The sequence below is a fragment of the Lactuca serriola genome, chromosome 3 (genome assembly GCF_051521515.1).
Source record: "Lactuca serriola cultivar US96UC23 chromosome 3, Lser_US96UC23_V15, whole genome shotgun sequence".
NCBI classification, from domain to species: domain Eukaryota; kingdom Viridiplantae; phylum Streptophyta; class Magnoliopsida; order Asterales; family Asteraceae; genus Lactuca; species Lactuca serriola.
The window spans coordinates 12,685,351-12,706,456 of record NC_136410.1 but is presented as its reverse complement, the minus strand read 5'-3'; the positions used below and the strand labels follow the sequence as shown (position 1 = coordinate 12,706,456).

General features: G+C 29.6%; 1 protein-coding gene across 1 annotated transcript; it reads left to right on the top strand.

Annotated features, from left to right (window-relative positions):
• Positions 1–1,605: 1,605 nt before the first annotated feature.
• On the top strand, positions 1,606–20,896 carry LOC145091505 (endoglucanase-like). The gene is made up of 8 exons (XM_079029244.1): positions 1,606–1,851; positions 1,945–2,157; positions 2,312–2,512; positions 2,619–2,696; positions 2,988–3,140; positions 3,204–3,312; positions 20,154–20,308; positions 20,393–20,896. Exons 1-8 carry the CDS (start codon positions 1,624–1,626, stop codon positions 20,774–20,776), a joined length of 1,521 nt encoding a protein of 506 aa, XP_078885370.1. The 5' UTR covers positions 1,606–1,623; the 3' UTR covers positions 20,777–20,896.
• Positions 20,897–21,106: the final 210 nt, after the last annotated feature.

Sequence of the window (21,106 nt, the reverse complement as noted above, 5' to 3'; positions counted from 1 at the left end):
GTTATATATATATATATATATATATATATATATATATATATATATATATATATATATATATATATATATATATAAAAGTATTTTTTTTTCACAAATGCATAAATTCGTGCATCTCACGAGACATTGTTTTAAGTACGTTATTTTTTCATGTGTTATACATTATAAGTTATAACAATGTGTTATGGATTAGCAGAACTTTATCAGCCTTTGTTTCAAAAAGAAATTAGCCCAATCATCTTACTTGTTGCTTTGTTTGAAAAGAAATTAGCCCAATCATCTTACTATCTTAGTTGACCATTCCACTTTTTTCTTGTTTGAAGGGTGTGGTTTTAGATGACTTGTTCGCTAGTTTTTGTCTTTAATTTATATTTGATTTTGGCTTTTTATAATTACACTAGAGGTGAACGTTTGAACAATATAACATCTCTCTCATTGTATTTTTACTCTTCCAATTATCTATTGAAAAATTAAATATTCTTTTACTTTTTTTCTTATCCACGTTCTTATCCATTTAAAATTGTAAGAAGTGTCCGAAAATATTATTGAGAAAATAAAACTAGACGCTTATCATAATTTTTTATAGATAGGAATGTAGATAGTAGAAAAAAAATAAAAGGATATTTTCTCTTTTCTGTTAAAAAAACGTTTTGGTTAAGCTTTATTTTCGTGAACACTTTGGCCTCTGCTTTGATAACAACAAGGTCCCTGTATATTTCTGTGCACACTTTGGCTATGTGTTAACACCAAGTTACTCCATAAAATTTTCATCTTCTTAATTTGCACACACTTGACCATTTTTATTCACAATTAAGGACGAAACTCTTGCAGCAAAAGGCACTCAACGATCCATTGGCCATAGTTCCGATATTCTCCAGAAAGGATAAGAAAAAGATATGGGTTGACCCCACAATAAAAGTATTTATAAACTAGTTTTAAGTGTTGGAATTATCATAGATTTGAATTATTTTATTGAAAACACATTAATTAATTAGAAAAATATTAATTATAGCGACTTTCATATAACTTTTTTTACTCTGATTTTAGTTTTTACTCTCTGATTTCATAGTGTGAATTAAGTTTATTCAAAATGGAGTAATAGATGTATTGTGACAAGTTTATTCAAATACTCTTTAGTATGAATATAAATTCAAAACCTCTTGATTTTTTAGGACATTTGTCACATGAAAACACATCCAGCATCAAAGAAAACCCATGTTAATGAATAAACCTTTCCTAATTTACAGATAAGCAAAGTTCAAGCCGGACAAGCAAATGACATTATGGTCGCAATTTTCCTTAAAGAGATAATTCTATTTATGATCTTTCGTATGGCTGTACGTTATAATATAAACTTTAATTATTGCATGGAGTAGCACTACTATTTAACTTTTCTTACGCATGTACAATCATCGAACGTAGATAGAATCGAAAATCACGTAAATAATATATCGACGTGACAACTTAATAAAATCATTTCCATGCATAATATTGGGAATCCCTCACGCAATATCCATTTACCCACAACTATTTGCATCATCCTATATGATACATGCCAACTTTCTTTATGCTATAAATATAACCACTCTAGATAGACCACTCACCACACACAAGCAAAAAAGAACCATGGTTATTCATGGAAGTCACATGGTCCGAGTTTTGGTGGTTTGGTGCATTGTGGTTAGTCCTAGTGCACGAGCTATGAACCATGGCTATGCACCCTCCTTCGACTACAAGGACGCACTTAGCAAGGCGATATTATTCTTTGAAGGCCAACGTTCTGGAAAATTGCCCTCGACTCAGCGAGTTAAATGGCGTGATGACTCAGCCCTCTTCGATGGGGAGTCTAAGGGTGTACGTATAACTTAATTATAATGTTGCAGTGATCATAAGTTATATTGTATAACATGCACTGACATTAATATAACACATGTAAATGCATATCAGGTGAATTTAAGTGGTGGATACTATGATGCTGGTGATAATGTAAAGTTTGGGTGGCCAATGGCGTATACAATATGCTTGTTGAGTTGGGCTGCGATCGAGTACCCGAGACAAATAAACTCGGTGAATCAACTCGGTTACCTACACTCAGAAATCCGTTGGGGCTCCGATTTTATCCTCAAGGCACATGTTTCGTCCACAAAACTCTACACCCAGGTCATTAATTCTCCACAACGTCACTATAATTAATCCTCGATCATTTATACAATAAAAATTTAATTAAATATATACTACAATTAATATTGATAAATTGCTAAATTAATGAAATCATTGATTTATTAACACGATCGATAACACTTTATGTATATAGGTAGGAGATGGAAACAGAGATCACTCATGTTGGGAGCGGCCTGAGGATATGGACACCCCACGAACCGTAATAGAGATCAACGCTCATTCTCCAGGGACCGAGGTAGCAGCTGAGTCTGCAGCCGCACTCGCTGCCGCATCCATTGTTTTTAAATCGGTTGACTCTGAATACTCATCAAAGCTACTAAAGCATTCAAAATCAGTATGTACCCTAGCTAATATACATATATTATTTTACTTGTATTATTATTATTATTATTATTGTTATCATATTTAACTTTTATATATACACTAAAATAAATTTTCAGTTGTTCGAGTTTGCTGACAAATACAGAGGATCATACCAGGGTTCTTGCCCTTTCTACTGCTCCTACTCTGGTTACAATGTAAAATTTTTCCCTCTCCACTCTTTGGAACAACTTAAAATTTTCTGTTTTATATCATATCAATTTATATTTCAAGAAACATATCTCGAACTCGACGCCTAATTTCTTATAGTCTAAGTTTAAAATCAAATAGGGGACGTAGTTACCTATAAATGCAATAGAAATTCATTTTTTAACGGGGTTTAAAATTTGTACTTAAAATTATTTGTGTACGTCGAATATAATTTTTTTTGTAATTAATGTGGTGATTATGTATATATTTATGTATGACTTAATTTATGGGGCAAACAGGATGAGTTGTTGTGGGCATCGGCTTGGCTACACAAAGCAAGTGGAGAAAGCCGATACTTGAACTATGCCATAAGCAATCAAAGATGGAGCCAAGCCGCTACAGAGTTTAGTTGGGACAACAAGTTTGTGGGAGCTCAGACATTACTAGCAAAGGTGATAAAATATATATTTTACTAAATTTAGAAAAGTAAGCACCGATTTTTCTTCCTTTTTTAGGAATATTTTGCAGGAAGAAGCGACTTGGAGACATTTAAAACCGGAGCGGACTCGTTCGTATGCGCCGTGATGCCAAAAAGTGGCTCCGTCCAAATCAGGACTACTCCCGGTGAGCTCTTGGATTACAACCAAGATTGTTATCATATACAAGATATGATTAATTAAGTAGCTTAATAAAGAAACCGTCATTGATTATATATTTACAACATAATTTAGAAAATAAAAATTACAAAAAGGAAAAAACATTGTTGAAATAGACAAATCAAACTTTCCCAACATCTTCATTTCTTATATCATTTGAAGATTAAGAATCAGAAGGTTTTCAAGATACTTACAACGCAAAACTCACTACAAAAAACCTAATCAACTCTCCAAATTTATCACTCAACCGAATCTATTATTAACACGAAAGCAAAGCTACATGTTTGTGTATACAAAGAACTACGTGTGAAACCCTAAACATTACAGGTGAGACGGTGAGACAACGAGAGAGATTACAAGAGAAAACCTTAAACTAGCTTGATCGGAATGTCTTAATGAACCATCTTGCCCTCACTCTTCAATTTATACTTCGATTCACAAATATGAACGGATCTCGGTTATAACCCACAAATCAATCCACGGATAAAACCCGCATGTTAATCCTCCATATTTTACTTTCACAGTCCAACACATTTCAAATTAAGCACAACTGCCCCTTCTCTTAAACTTGTATTACAATTAAGAGGATAACAACAATCTTGTTAGTAACATAACATACCCATAACAGAAAAATAATATAAATATGAGATTGAGAGTTCAAATATCTATTACTTTCACAGTCCAACACATTTCAAATTAAACACAACTGCCCCTTCTCTCAAACTTGTACTACAATTAAGAAGATAACAACAATCTTGCTATTAACGTAACATACCTATAACATAAAAATAATAAATCTGAGATTGAGAGTTAAAATATCTATTATTTTCAACCCTCACCCCCACCCCCTCTCAATCGAAATATTTATTGTTTCTCATTTTTAAAAATATCAATAAGACCCATTTTATTTGGCAAAAAAATCATGCTGTTTAACACTTAAAGATTTAGTAAGAATGTTAGTATTTTGATCAGAAGAATTAATTTTAACCATTTTTAATACTCCATTTTAATTTTTTTCTCTAACAAAGTGAAGATCAATTTCAAAATGTTTTGTCATTTCATGAAAAATTGGATTAAGAGCTAACTTAATTGTTGAATCATTATCACAAAAAAAAAAAAAAAAAAAAAAAAAAAAAAAAAAAACATAACCATGAGTAAGACCTTTAATTTCCAATTCAAATAAGATTTTCAAAACCCAAATTATTTCACAAGTAATAGAGCCAAGAACTTTATACTCAGATTCAGTAGAAGACCTAGAAACAGTTGACCGTTTCTTACTCTTCCATGAAATCAAAGAATTATTAAAGTAAATCATATAACTTGTTATAGACCTTGTAGTCAGACACTTAGCCCAATCTGCATCAACAAACCCTTTTAGCTAAAACAACATTTGACTTAGTTAATTCAACTCCTTTTCCAGGACTACTTTTCAAATACCTCAATAATCTAAAAACAATGTTCAAATGAGTTGTTCTTGGTTTGTGCATAAATTGACTAAGAACCTAAACAATATAAGAGAGACCAGGTCTAGTAATGGTAAGATATATCATTTCCCAATAAGTTTTTTAAACTCAGTTTTATTATTCAACAACTCATCATTTTTTATCAAAATTAATTGAGTTTATCACAAAATTAATTTCCAAAGGTGTGTTTACTGGTTTACAACCAAACATACCATATTCATGCAGAAGCTCAAGACAATACTTCATTTGATTTAAACACAACCCATTATCAACATTTACAACTTCTATTCCTAGAAAATATTTAAGAATACTAAGATCTTTAATCAAAAATTGACTTTTCCTAAAATCTTTGACCTTTTGAAGTTCAGTCTCATGACTTCCAGTTAAAATAATATCATCAACATATACTAATAAAACAATAATTGAATTTTCAAATTTCCTAATAAACAAGGAATAATTAATAATACTTTGTTGAAAACCAAACATAAACAAAGATGCACAGAGTTTTTCATTCCACTTTCTAGGAGTTTATTTTAAACCGTATAGAGACTTAATAAGTTTACAAACCCTAGAATCAGTATTGGAATAATATCCAAGTGGAAAACAAATATATACATCTTTTGAGAGGTCCCTATAAAGAAATGTATTATGTATATCCAATTGGTATAAGGACCAAGCATATGAACAGATAATGAAATAACAATATGAACAATCACAATTTTTGCAACTGGAGAGAAAGTTTCTTCAAAATCTATACCTTCTCTTTGATTATACCGTTAGCAACTAAACGTGCCTTATAGATTTCCACTTCCCCATTTGAATTATACTTAATTTTGTATACCCATTTGCATCCAATTGGTTTTCTGTTCTTAGGAAGTTTTCTTATTTCCCAAGTATGATTTCAATAAAGAGCTTCCATTTCTTCATTCATTGCCTTGATCTAACTTGGATCAGACAATCCTTCATTATAATCTTTAGGTTCAATTGTTTTATTAAGATTAGAAATAAAACATTTAGTTTCAGAATTACGACAAGACTAGTTAATAGTTCTCTCAATACCATATTTATATTTACCGTCCACAATATAATCAAGAAATTTGACTGGCATGTGTGACTCATGTCTAGTCCTAGAAGAACCTATAGACTACTCAATTGAAGGAATAGAGTGCAACTGACTACTTTCCTTAGACACACTTGAGGAATAAGGAACAGAAAGACCAGTTGGAGGCATAATTGCCTTGCCACTTCGATTGATAGTCTCACTAGTACTAACATCATCCAAGTTGGTGGCTACATCAGCACCATCCGACTAGGATTCTACTCTCAGCTCATCAAGATTTATAGAATCATTAAAATATCTATTAGTGTAAAAACATCACAGTAAAAAGGATCACAAGGGCCATAACTATTTGAAATTTTATCAACAGCAGTTGACTTTAACTCGAATGGAAAGACAGATTCATAGAATTTAACATCTCTAGATACAAAAGAAGTATTAGTGTCTAGAATAAGAAGTTTATAAGCCTTTTTATCAAAAAGAATATCCTAATAAAACACATTTCTCAACACGTTTAGAAAACTAATCAGTAACATTTTATTTAACAGCAAAACATAAGCAACCAAAAACTCTTAGACGATCAAAACTTGAAGTTCTTTTAAAAACAAGTTCATAAGGAGATAAGTCATTCAAAACAGAGGTTGGCATCCTACTGATTAAAAAAAATAGAAGTCAAAATTGCATCTCCCCAATATTTAACAGGAACTCCTGATTGAAAAAGAAGAGAACGAGCTACATTAAGAATATGTGTGTGCTTCCTCTCCACAACCTTATTTTGTTGTGGAGTGTAAGCACAAGATGTTTGGTGTATGACACCATTTTCAAAACAAAAACAACTCATTTGATTATTAACAAATTCATTTCCATTATCTGAACAGACCACTTTGACTTTAACACTAAACTGACTTTGAAGTATTTTAACAAATGATTTAAAACAATCAAAAACTTCACTTTTTGACCATAAGAGAAAAACCCAGGTGGCCCTAGTAAAACCATCCACAATAGTCAAAAAAATACTTAAAACCCACAACTGAAGCAAGTCTATATAGTTACCAGACATCTAGGTGAATCAATTTGCCTAGTATATTTGAATTATGTTGACTATATGGAAAAGACTCCCTTGTCTATGTTGCCTTATGACAAATGTCATAAGGAGGAAGGGTCTCATTACCAAGTTGTAGCTTTTCTTTCAAGGAACTCAAGGAACTCAAGGCCTGGTCAGCTGGATGATCAAGTCTACTATACCAGGTAAGTTTAGAAACACAACACTTAGAGTTAGTTATATTAGTTGGAATACCTGAGGGGATACAGTCAAGATAATACAGCCCCACAAATTCTCTACCATTCTCCATCATCTCCTTTGATAGTGAATCTTGAATTTTGCAATTATTTTCAAAGAAAGCTACTTCACAACCACTATCTTTACAAAGCTTATGTACAGACAAAAGATTAACATTCAAATCTGGAAAATCAAAAACATCAAATAAGGTGAGATGTGAGGACAACTGAAGGTTTCATTTTTTATTTATTAGAACAGAAGAACCATTTGGATGTTTCACAAAAAGATTAAGTCTAGACACATCCACTGCATCTCTAAGTTGAGACTCAGAGGCTATCATATGTTGATTTGCCTCTGAGTCAGCAATCCAACTATGAGATAAATTGGAATTAACAAAGGAATTACAACACTGAAACATAGAAGTACCTGCCATATTAGCAGCAACAGACACGTCCTCACTAGCAGAGTTCTCATTAATGAGAATAAGAAACTTATTTTATTGTTCACTAGTGAGGTAGTGGGAATCACTTCCATTAACCAACTCAGAAGAGACTAAAGTGTTGTTGCCAGAACCAACAGAAGAAGAACTCACAGAAAAAGATTTTTTTGGTTATTAGACTCACTTCTGGGTTTGAAATCCTTTGGGTATCCAATCAATTTATAAAAAATTTCTATCATATGACCTTTAAGACCACAAATTTTGCATTGTAGCCCCTGATTTCTAGATCTGTTTCGACCTTATCCCCTTTTAAAATCATTAATTTTGCTATTAAAAAAGTGAATGCATGTGTTTTGGAAGAACTAATGGAAACTAGAGAGCCATTCTTTTGGAGCGACTCTTCTCTAGAAAGAATAGAAAAGGTAGATTTAACATTTGGTAAGGGCTCCATTAGGAGGATATAACTTTTGAATTGATTATACACATCATCAAAACCACTAAGAAAATGTCTTAGTTTCATTAGTTTAGAGTGATCACTAAGCTTAGTAGCATCATCACAAACACATTTAGTTAAACTAGTTAAGCCATCAGACTCTTTACACAAAGAGTCAAGTGTATTGAAATATTCAAAAAAGGAAGAGCCATTTTGTTTTAGAGTATTAATCTGTTGATGAATATTAAAGATTACAGATCCATCGACTTTATTATATGTTTTAAACAACTCATTCCAAATATCGTCGGCTTTATTAGAATATACATGACTAGCATATATAGTTTCAGAAATTGATCCTAAAATCGAATTGCATACAATAGCATTAACACGCTCCCATTTAGAAGCTTTAGAAGAATCCGTTTTTTCAAGCGTAAGAGTACCATCTACAAACCCTAATTTATTTCTACCTTTAAGACCTCGTGTCATAGCACTACACCACAAACGATAATTTTCATTTCCAGTTAGTTTAATGGTTATAATGGATGTTATAGCAATATCAGACAGATGAACATACAAGGGGTCATCTAAAGCAATAGGACTATCTTTACCACTCCTACCAGGAGTTTCACTTGTCATAACGAACAGAAGCACACACCAGACAAATAATAGTGAATCAAAGAATATATATATAAAAAACACAGAGAAAAAACTGACAACTATGTTGACTTAAGGTCCAGATGGTCACCACGGTATGTTGGGGCCCAAGATAATCAACACAACGTCAAGAACAATAACTGGTGTACATAAGACAACCAGGATCTCTAATGTCTACAACTAAAAAAAGTAAAAAGGGAACAAGAAAACCCTCACAGTGCAATAGGCAGAGATAATCATGAATTGACTCCCTGAATCCATTCTCTTCAAGGGAATTATTTCATATTTAACAGATTGATAGATTGTTCTTCAAAAATCCAAACGAAGATCTTAACCACAACACCACAGGCAATGAACAGGACCACAGATCTTAACCACATAATCACTGTTTGAAATCAATCATATATAACCTAAAAATATAAATGAACACATTACATATATCAACTTAAAAGTTTAAAATGTAAAAGAAAATAAAACTACTAATACTACCATAAAAGCTATCTATAAGAAACGTATTATTAAATTGTTTTTTTTATCAATTTTTATAATATTTTTAATAATCATTTTTATTTAATGATTATCAGGTTTCAGTTTTGTTAAATGGTAGTATCTAAATTTTTTTAATATGTTTTAATTTATGTTGTATTTATGCCAAAATAAAAATAATTTTTTTTTAATATTTAACTACAAACTTGAAAATAACGTCACAACTTTTATATCATTTTTCTTATAAGATAATGTTAATCCCAAAAAGATTTTACAAACCAAACAACCGTCAAATGTTTAGTATAACAACATAAAATCATCAACGGTGAACTCTATAACTCATTGACATTCACTAATTTCAATGATTGTAATTCTAAAAAAAAGAAAAAAATCCATGAATAATTAATGAAACCAAATGTATAATATATTGTTTTACTAAGTCAAATATACATATATCATTCATGATGTGAAATAAGGCTAATTTATATTTAGGGATAATACAAATAGATAAAATGTAAAATATATTGTTTAGAAAATAAAGTTGAATAAAATACCAATTAAATATCATAAGTTAAAGAAAAATTGAACTGTATTTGTTAATTAATTGAAAGTTAAAGAGAATTAGTATTAAAATATGTTAATGTTATGGTTAATTAATAGGAAGTTGAAAAGTTAGTAATTTAAAGTGAATATTGTTCGGGATGAATGATTTATTTTAAATCATATTAATTTCGATGACCTCTAGTATAAGATTTATAAAGATAAGAATTAATAATATATAAACATGCTTAAGATATATAAAAGGGATCTTATTAGCCATTACAATTTCATGATTGTAAGTTGATATATGCATATGCATATATTATGTATGCATATGCATATATTACGTTATTTTGTCGTATATTATTCTTTAAGTTTAAAATCTTGTTATTTATGCTTTTTTTTTGTTAAAATCACTTTTTATTTTTTTTTTTTCATTTTTGCACAAAAATAAACATCATGTTGAAATTTTTTTTAATGATTGTGATAGTCAACTGTGTCAACCTTTATTGTTTATTTTTTATGTATAATTTGTAAGTATGATGAAATAAAGTCATGTGTGTGAAAATGTTTGAAACAAATAAAAAAAATAGAAAATTAATTGAATATCAAATTAAATTTATTAAAACAAACAAGTGAGACGCTAAAATGTTGCAAACAAAATTGCATTAATTTTAGAGTTGCTATATCAATTCGTCCTATTTAGAGATCTAATCATTTTTAGCCATGTTTTTAATTATTTGAAAGATGTAATACTGAACACCACTAAATATAATTTTGATATTTTTCATCTTACTATTAATATTTTTTTCGTTTCTATTAAGATAAAACATATACATTCGAGTAAAATATTCATCAATAATATAATTATACTTTGTTAATTATATGAGTTACATATCCAACGATGAAACCCAATTAAACAAAGAATATAGGATTTTTCAAACTAAAAACATGCATCTTCAACAAATTGTAACAAATAAATTTAGATAAAATAATATTTTTTCTTTTGGCTGCAAAATGCAACCATAAATATTTTCTAGAAAACTAAAGAAAATAGATCGATATTGGATGGTATAATTCATATGATTCATCATTTATGATAATTAAAGCATCTACAATGGTAAATTTCTATTATGACTTATAATTATTGTCACATCATCATTCTAATAAATTAACATATAATTAAATAATCACAAAAATGGTTAACCTATTCTAATAGTTTTATATATATACTAGTCGAGTGATCACACGTTGCGTAGAAACATCTATATAGTTGAAGTCTTTAAAAATATATGTTTTTTTAAATATAGCAATAACGTTGTTGTTAAATTTGATATAACAATTTGTATAGTAAATTTATATAATATATTGATTATTTTGAACTATATGATAATATATACATCTATTATGATCGCATAATTTCAATTGTTTAAATGACTTATACCCATGAGTTACACATGAATAAAATTGAATATAATATATGGTCTAATATTATTGATAGTTGTTGTTATTGTTAATTAATTTTTTAAAGTTTATTTGCTTAATGTTTTAATTTCTATCATTATAATTATTTAAAACATCAAACATTGTTTTTTGATTTTAAAGGTAACAATATAATCATTTATATAAAGTTATTTTTAACTATTATGTTTGTAAGTTATTTTAAGCTACTTATTTAAAAACTTTTAACGATTATTAAAATATTTTTAAGAAATATTTTACTTAAATTGAGATTACAATATAGTTTTGTATTTATCACTTTTAACTACTTACAAAATATTCTTTGGTTTTGTAAGTAGAATTGAAATTTATATTTAAGTTGACATTGTAATGTTATATTTAAAATAAAAATTTAAGTATTTTGTCCAAACTGTTCAAAAGTTGTAGCTTTAAACTGATAATGGTTTATATACAACAACATATTAAATCTAATAAGTTACGTTTAATATGTTAAACGCTAAAGACATAACTTTATAAGTAGAAGTAAAAATATTATTTTAAAATTGAAATTTAGTATATTTATGATTATACTTTAGGTTTGATATTTGTTTAACCTTAATAACCAACTTATAATCATTATTAGAAAGACACTACAATTATTTACTTTTAACTATTTACAAAATATTCTTTGGGTTGCTTAAGTTAAACTAAAATTTATATTTAAGTTGACCATGTAATGTTATATTCAAATTAATAATTTTAGTATTTTATAAAAAATGTTCCAAAATTATATCTTTGAAATGATAATGGTTTACATCCAACAATATATTAAAACTAATAAATTAAGTATAATATGTTAAAAATTAAAAAAAAAACATGACTTTATAAATAAAATAATTATTATTAGAAAGAAATTGAAAAGGCATGAGAGTTTCAAATGAATGTGGTAAAAAGAAAAATGTTTCCTTTATAATATAGTATATATATATATATATATATATATATATATATAACTAATTTATACATATCTATCTAAATGTTCTATAAAAACCTTATTGTTTAATTATTATCTTTTTTAAACACACATTGTATCTTAATTTTATTAAAAATATTAAAATACATTGTTTCAAAAAAATATATATATTACAATATATTGTTTGGAAAAATTAATACAAAATAACTATTACAAAATGGTCATAAAAAATATTGAACAAATTATATAATCATTATAATTTTATATTTCATTAATGAAATGTCATTAAATATTTAATACAAATAAATAACAAGTAAATATAGGGTGAGAATGTCAAGTCCACCAAGCAAATTACACAATTTGTTTGCAAATAAAACATAATATAACGGTAAAAAAGGGTATCGATCCTCGGAGAAATGGTTGTATTCAATCACCAATGCAATCTAAAAGAACTAGTGTAAATAAACTAACTAACTACAATTAAACTAAAAGGAGGGGGTGTTATGATTTCTTGAAAACTAAAATACTTGAATGACTAGAAAACTTGCAATTAAGTAAGGTGATGAGATGCTCAAATATTGGAGAGAATTGGTAAACCAAGACAATTCAACACAATGAACATTTAATATGAAGCTTATCATTCATCCCAAATTGGTTATAGCAATCATGAAGCATCATATGCCAAGATTCCTCATAAGTTGTATGGAGGTTAGGGAAGCCCACAACACACCTAGAAATCTAAAGAAAATAGATCGATATTGGATGGTGGGTTTTTTCCTTATATCAAGTTGAATATGAATATGGAATCGTGGGTTTTTTCCTTATATCAAGTTACACTAGGTTGTATATGATGGGTTTTGAGCAAAACACCATTCCTATGGTGTACATGCAAACCCTAATAGCTTTTGGATCTAGTTTGTCTAATGAACATGCAATTGAATATCCAAAGCTATAAACCCTAGATCTAGCATACAATTAATCATATTAACATAAAATAGGGTTTAGATCTGACCTTTGATTGTTATATAGCAATAACAATCAATCCTTGGCTTTAGAATGCTTAATGCCTCAAGTGTTGCACCTCTAATGGAGTCACAAACACCACTAAGCAACAAGATGAAGAAGAGATGAAAGGGGAGGCACCAAAAACGGCTAGAAACCCTAATCTAAGTGTTGGCCATGTTTTTGGTGCATAGAGGGCCTTTATATAAATGTAGGCTATTAGGGTTTACAATTAGGAAACCCTAATCTGGCTGCTTAAGCCCTAAGCAGCCCATGGACTCCTTTAACATATCCTTATATCCCTTGGACGAATTCCTTATGGGTTTCCCATATAATTCATCCAACCTATATTATTTAGGTAATCCATAGCCCAATTGCAATTATCTTATAATTACAAATCCAGTCCCCTAAGTTTAATTAATCTCTTTTAGCCACAAAATTAATTCTTAATTAATTCTTGACTAATATTAATTAAACAATATGATTTCTCCTTTAATATATTATTCTCATAATATATTAATAAATCATAATTAAACCTTTCTCTCCTTAATTCATCCTACATATTGCTATGGTGAAGGCAACCCAAAAGGACCATGCTCATAATCGGGTCAAGTACATACCAAAATAGTTATGGACTTAGACACTAATCCAACAGTATATTCTTTTGCCTTCAAAAGTACAAACATACATATTTTCTAGAAATCTAAAAAAATAAGATCGATATTGGATGGTATAATTCCTATGATTCATCATTTAATTTCCCGAAAAAATTACCATATATTTTAAACCTTTTGCTTACAATGTTATGATCATTTTCAGTATGATCAATGAATTAATCTGTTTTTTTCTCAAATAATTCTTCTGTTATGTATTGAAAGTTATTTATTTTGTAGGACTTTTAATATTTTTAACTACAAATTGCTACATTAAAAATATTTTTAATTGATGAGATTTTGTGAATAATTCTTATGTATGTAGGAAACTACATAACTATCATTTTAAAAACATAAAAAAAAATCACACTTTGGTATATGTTTTGTTACTTTTTTTAAATCCCTAAATTTTAAACTTCATAAATGGTCCCTATGGTTTTTCTGAATTTGAGTTTTAGTCCCTAACTTCAAAAAACTTCATGGAAGGTCCCTGTGGTTTTCAGTTTCTATCATGGTTGGTCTTTCATCCATATAAAACTACTTCTATACTCCTTTCATTTCTTATTATAATTAATTATAGACAAAAGCTAAAAAAACAAAATAAATAACCCCACCCTTGGTCCCACATCACTCTCTCTCTCTCTCTCATTATGTATCTATCTTAGTTAGACACCCGAGAACACATAATTGGATTTCTTTAATTCAAAAACCTAAACCACAACCACCCTCCTCCTATTTTTAGTGTGTGAAACACCACCTTTGACCACCACCACTACTAACATTCGACCACCATTGCAATGTAACACATGAAACAAAAATCAAATCCATAAGAGATCTGAAATACATGAGAAACACCATAAAAGAAGATGAAAGGGAAATGAAGGAAGGTGGTGAACTATAAGGTGATGCGTAGTAGATTCGGCGATGGGATCGGGGAAGAGAGATGTGGATGAAGGAAGGAGTGTGCTTCTAGGAGATGAGGCGGTGATGAAATCCATTGTTGATGATTTCAAGATCATGAACTGGAATCTATATAGTGGTGTGGGTGATGGAATATGATTTATGTAAAATATCAGAGGAACTAAGGAAGCAGTGTGCTTCTAGGAGACAATGGTAATGGAATCCTAAACACATGGACGATTTGGTTTTATTTCTCGGTGGTGGTTGGATGTAGAGATGCATGTAGGCATTTATTAGATATTTCGATTTGTTCTCTTTAATGGGTTTTTTTTAAAGGTTTAGAACCTTTAGAGATTGAATATGAATATGGAAACATAGGTTTTTCTTTGTATCTACTTGTAGTAGGTTGGAGTTAGAACTAAGGACTCGTCATAGGGATGAAACTGAGTCCAAACGGGACCCGGATAGACCCGTGCATGGGATACCAGGAAATTGGTGGGATTTTGTATGACCCAAAACCGAACCGGTATATAGAAACCGATTCCGGGTACAGTACCGACTAAAGTGGGTCTAGAACCGGAAAACCCATAAACGTTAAAGTGGGTAAGATGGAATCGGGTAGAGTGGGTCTAGACGCGGTAAACTGGAATTTTTTGGTAATTACATAGTGGGTTGAACTTTGAAAAATTTTCAAATTTGATATCCCTACGTCAGAGTACTGTAACTCATTGAATATAAAACCAAAAATAATAAAATTATAGTCTAAACGAACTCTAAACTACATGCTAGAAAAAACCTTATGTGAATTCAACTTCAAACAAATGAGATACGTATGTTTTAAAAATTTTACAGAATACAAAAATACAAAAATCAAATAGCTGAAAAGCTAAAAATTTCCAATTTTGATATCCCGACTTCGGAATACTTTAAATCATTAAATATCAAACAAAAAATGAAAAAAATTATAGTTTAAAATCATTTATAAGAGTTTAACCAATAGATGAGAGAGAGAGAGAAGTTATTTATTTTGTCTTTTTAAATAGCTTTTGTATAAAAATAATTATAAAAAAAATGAAAAAAGTCTTTTTATACGTGTGGTGGACAAATCACAATTGAAACCACAAAACCTTCCATGAAGTTTTTTGAGTTTCTTGAAATTAGAGATTAAAACTAGTAATGACAAAGACTATTTATGAAGTTTTGTCCTTTTTATTTACGGTTTAAGTCTAATTAGAGACCAAAAAGTTATAACTTAGAAGTAGTATATACACTCTGTGTTTGTCATTTCAAACAAAATAAATTAAACTTACAATTTGTTATACTATGTTAATAGAAATCTATATCAGTTTACAAATTTGATACAGAATACTATAGTACTATATATTTTTAACAATATTATAATATTTACAATGGTGGTTATATTTTAGGGCCCACGATGAACCCAGCCCAGGTAGGATCTGAAATGGATCAACCAGGCTACACTTCTCATCTTTTATAATAAGCGTTTAAGCATGGAATTAAATGTCTGATATTTTTAAAACATAAAAAAAGGTATATAACTTAGAAAACACATGACTTTAAGATATTACGATTATAGCTAAATTTCGACATTCTTGTAAAGAATGCAATATACTTGACAACGGCGATGCCACATTATTTTTAAAAGTTTCTACCAAGGTTTTGAAAACCGGACCGGAGACCGAACCGGTCGTCTTATCGGCTCGACGATTCAACTGGTCCAACCGGTCTCAAAAACATGAAAAACGAGATGATTTCATAAACACATAATTATTAATTTTAATTAAAAAAATCTACAACAAATGAAAAAATAAATACTTTTTTAAATTTCCAGTTCCACTGGACTGATTTTTACCGATTCACATGACGAACCATTTTTTGGCCTCTAAAAACTGGATTCGGGATTCGTTCCCGGTTAAACCGGCTGGTCCGGCCCAGTTTTCAAAACATGAGTGTCTATGGACTTCCTTTAATTATTAAAATTTCTTTTTAGAGATTATAGCATTTTTTTTATTGGATCCTTTAATTTTTTTAGATGAAATTTTTATAATTATTAAATAGACGTCGTTACAATATTTGAGTTAAACAATAGTAAAATAAAGTTGTATCATGTGTTGGTTAACAAACAAAATAAAATTTTGTATCAATATCAAAATGTATTTTGAGTTTTCAAGTAATCGAGTTAATAAATTATAAGAAGAAAAAACATGGTAGGTGAGAAATGAGAAGTAAAAAAATCATAAACCGTAAAAACATATTAATTATTTTATTGGGTTTTTGGAGTTTCTCGGATACCATCGTCGGCCGTCCATGCTTCTATCCTTCCCCGACCATCCACTTATCTCTCCACTATTAGTTTACGACAAATAGGCTTCGTCGGAAAGAATTCATCCTTTACATCACTAAAGTTAATAATTTACTTTCCTTATGGTATTAATATTGACGCTTATGGTATTATTGACTGATCATCAATTTTTTTTGGTCCCCTTAAGGCTTGAAGGAGTGGACTGTCGTTTCAAGCCGTAATATTGCCACCTGGACCGCAAACACCGCCCCCTGGATGCGGTTTCCTGCGGTTTTGGCCGCAGTGCGGCTATAAATGGCCGCACTCTCTTTCTTCTCTCTCTTTATTTATGTGTCTTTTTCTCTCTTCTCCTTTCTCATTTCTCTCACCTCTCTTCTCTACCATGGTTTCCACTCCATATGTGTGGTAAAAAACCACAATTTATGTGGTAAAAATGATGTGACTCCTATGTGTCAAATGAGGGAGTACGGTTTCTGTGGCACCACTCCCTCCAACCTAATAATATCATATCAATTAAGTTGGACACTTGCAAGTTTGAATCTATAATTCTATCATATAGTTAATCACAGATACTTGATGACCTCAAGACAAAGTTTGTAAACCAACAAATTCATTTTTCATTTAATCACAAGGTGCTCGACATACTTCATTTTCATTTCCTATAAAGATTTGAGGTTATGTTCAACATACTTCATCCTTATTTCCTATAAAGATTTGAGGTTATGTTCAACATACTTCGTCCTTATTTCCTATAAAGATTTGAGGTTACAGTGTTCTTAGAGCCATATATCGCTAACAGAGTCTTATCATTCTGCTTATACTTCAATATATACCATAAATATCTTTAGAAAACTATAGTATCATACAATGATATCAAAATCATTGGATTGATACTATTTTTGTTCAGAACTCTAAAAGGCAAATCTGAAAATAGATCTCTCAAACATACTCTTTTAGGTTATCTATCAATAAAAAATGATATTTTCTATATAATTTGAAACTACTGTGATTATCAACCGTTTTCTTCTCAGAATTATTATTGTGACCTTGACTGTTTACTCTTTTAGAATTCTCTAGTCATAGCAAGGTACTCGTGGCCATTCTGACCATGTTTATATTGTCACTCAAACATGGCTATATATCCTTTCTCCTGATATATATATATAAATATATGGGAATAACAATATTTTTTTGTTTTTTGTCGTGTCATTTATTATTTTCTAGGAAGACTACACCTAAGATTTTTAACCGGGACATTGATTTCATCTGTTTAATTTGGTGTTTGGCTAAGCTTAAAAAAATAGTGTTTTAACTTATCGCCAACTCCACATTGGTATAAGTTAAAATGATTGTTTGGATATACTATCTTTTAAAAACAACTTATAGCGGCGTGAAACCGGAGATAAGTCATTTTTGATAAGTTTGTAACTCCTAACTTATCAAAACTCCTTATAATTTATGGTTCTCTAGCATTTCTTGGAAGCTTTTTTTGGTTATTCTGCTAAACACGAAAAAAAAAATTTATTAACTTATAGCGTTTTAACACCGGACACACTAATCCAAATATTTTTTTAAAAACTCTGTTTTAATACCGATATAAGCTAATAAGATATAAGTTAAAAAGTAATAAACATTTTTTATAGGCTTAACAAAACACCCTCTAAGAATGACTTTTCGAAAAAGCACCTAATGCATGTTAGAGTATTGACATAGATCTCAAGCATCTAATGATTTTGATACGAATGATTGATATGAGTATACAATATAATAGTTTTGTAAAATTACACATGAAGTATATGAAGCACAACGTAGGAAGTCTATGGCTACAAAAACACTAACCAAAAAAAATTTATAGGAAAGTAAACATGAAGTTTGTCGGACAGACATAAGAAAACATAAAATTGGTGGTTACCAAATGTTCAATAGTTAGAAAATCTGCGATACATTATAAAGAATGTCTTTTAAAAAGAAATACCAAAACTTTTAGAAATATGAATGATTTTTTTGAAACGTTTTTGAAAATATGCCTAGCTTTTTTCAGAAAGAAACAAAGTTATGACTTGTCATTCATTTGAATGACTGAAAATGTAAGAATTATTCTTTAAATTTTCTTAATGGTCATGGAAGGATGCTATACTATATATATTTAGAGCATAACGAAATATTATTATTATTATTATTATTGTTATTATTATTATTAATGAGGAATTATAGATATTTATGAAACAGCAAGTTTCTAATTATTGATCTTTCCTACTACAGACACCATGAGACGATCAAAATTTGTTGTTATTTGTTTTTTTAATTACTAAGAGGTACTAACTTTTCTGAGGAAAAAACAAAATAATGACTTTTGATGTGAATGATTGAAAATATAAGAATTACACTTAAATTTTTCGCAATGCTAAACATTTATACAACCAAATAATTATATATATTTTTTTTTATTACTAATGAGGAATTTTAGATATTTATAAAACAGTCTTCCTGTTACATACATCATAAATCAAAATTTGTTGTTATTTGTTTTTATTAGTAAGAGGCACTATAAACAGCTATTAACTGATTAGATTGTCAAAAACAATTATTATCTATTTTCCTATCTTTAGATGCATCATACACTTTTATAATTGTATAAAACTTCTATTATAACATTATCATTTAAAGGGTATTATCAAAGTTCTAAATAACGTTATACGATACTTGACGGCAATGTCAAATCTTAACATTTTACGAGTTGCGGTGAATCATGTCGTTTGTAAGAGGTAACTGAAAACGATAATTTTATATATAATTAATAACTTTATATATTTTCTACCATTATTCATTTTTATATACATATATGATTTAATGTTTTTGTTAAAGTGTGACGTCAAGTATAACTTTAGGAGTTATAACAAAACTATAACGAGTTTTTTAGACCCTTGGGTATTATAGACTTGTTAGAGTAAAAAAAAAAGTAATAATTCTTTATTATTATTAAAGAGTACATATTGATATTAACGATATAAAAATGTATTATTAACTTTATTTTCTTATATTAGTAAAAAAATATAATAAGAATTGATCATGTAATCAAAATTTCTTATTATTAATGATCATATCGTGAGCATTTATGAGATAGTAAAAAATTCTTATTATTTGGTTTCTTAAAAATATACATACAGGTGGACTCTTGTACACTAGAGATAGTAGCAATTTACAGTATGCTTCAGGTGCTTCCATGGTGTTACTTGCCTACTCCAACATACTCATTGGAGGCGTCCAATGCGGCCCTACCAAATTCACTCCTGATCAGATCAAATCCTTTGCAAAATCCCAGGTTAATTATTTTTTTGTATATTGATTCACGGAACAAATTAAAACATTTGAAAAATAATTAATACGAACTTGTAAATTTGTTCAGGTTGACTACATTCTTGGGAAAAACCCTCTAAAGATGTCATACATGGTTGGGTACGGTAGCAAGTATCCAACACATGTGCACCACCGAGGTGCATCCATCGACTCAGTCTATGCTCACCCAGCTAAGGTCGGTTGCAACGATGGCTACTCAAGCTACTATTCTTCTAGTAATCCGAACCCTAATATCCATGTGGGTGCGATTGTTGGAGGGCCAGACTCAAATGATAGGTTCGCTGATATGAGATCAGACTCTTCACATTTAGAACCCACAACTTATATGAATGCCGCTTTTGTTGGATCCGTGGCTGCGTTTCTTGGTGATAATAGTAATTGCAAATTAGATTGGCTTCAAACCCCAAAAACAAATCTTGTTGATATCATCTAGCTTAATTTGGTGCATGTGGTTACCGTTTCATATTTAATGTATGTGCATGTAACAAATAAGATCTTAAGACTTTAGAGTGAAAAATGGTAACTTTATGAATGAATTTAGTGCATTTATAAATTTGTGTGTTCTTTTTGTTGATTTAAACACTTAATACTACTGAATACAAATTTTATGTATGCTCTAAATAAATGGGAGCTGATACTTCCACGGTTCTTATTGATACATCCACAGAACTTTAAATCAAAATGACAATTGCTTCCCTTTGTTATTAATTATTCTTTAAACCTCATTTAGATTCTTCAAACATCCAGCCATCCAGATCCCATG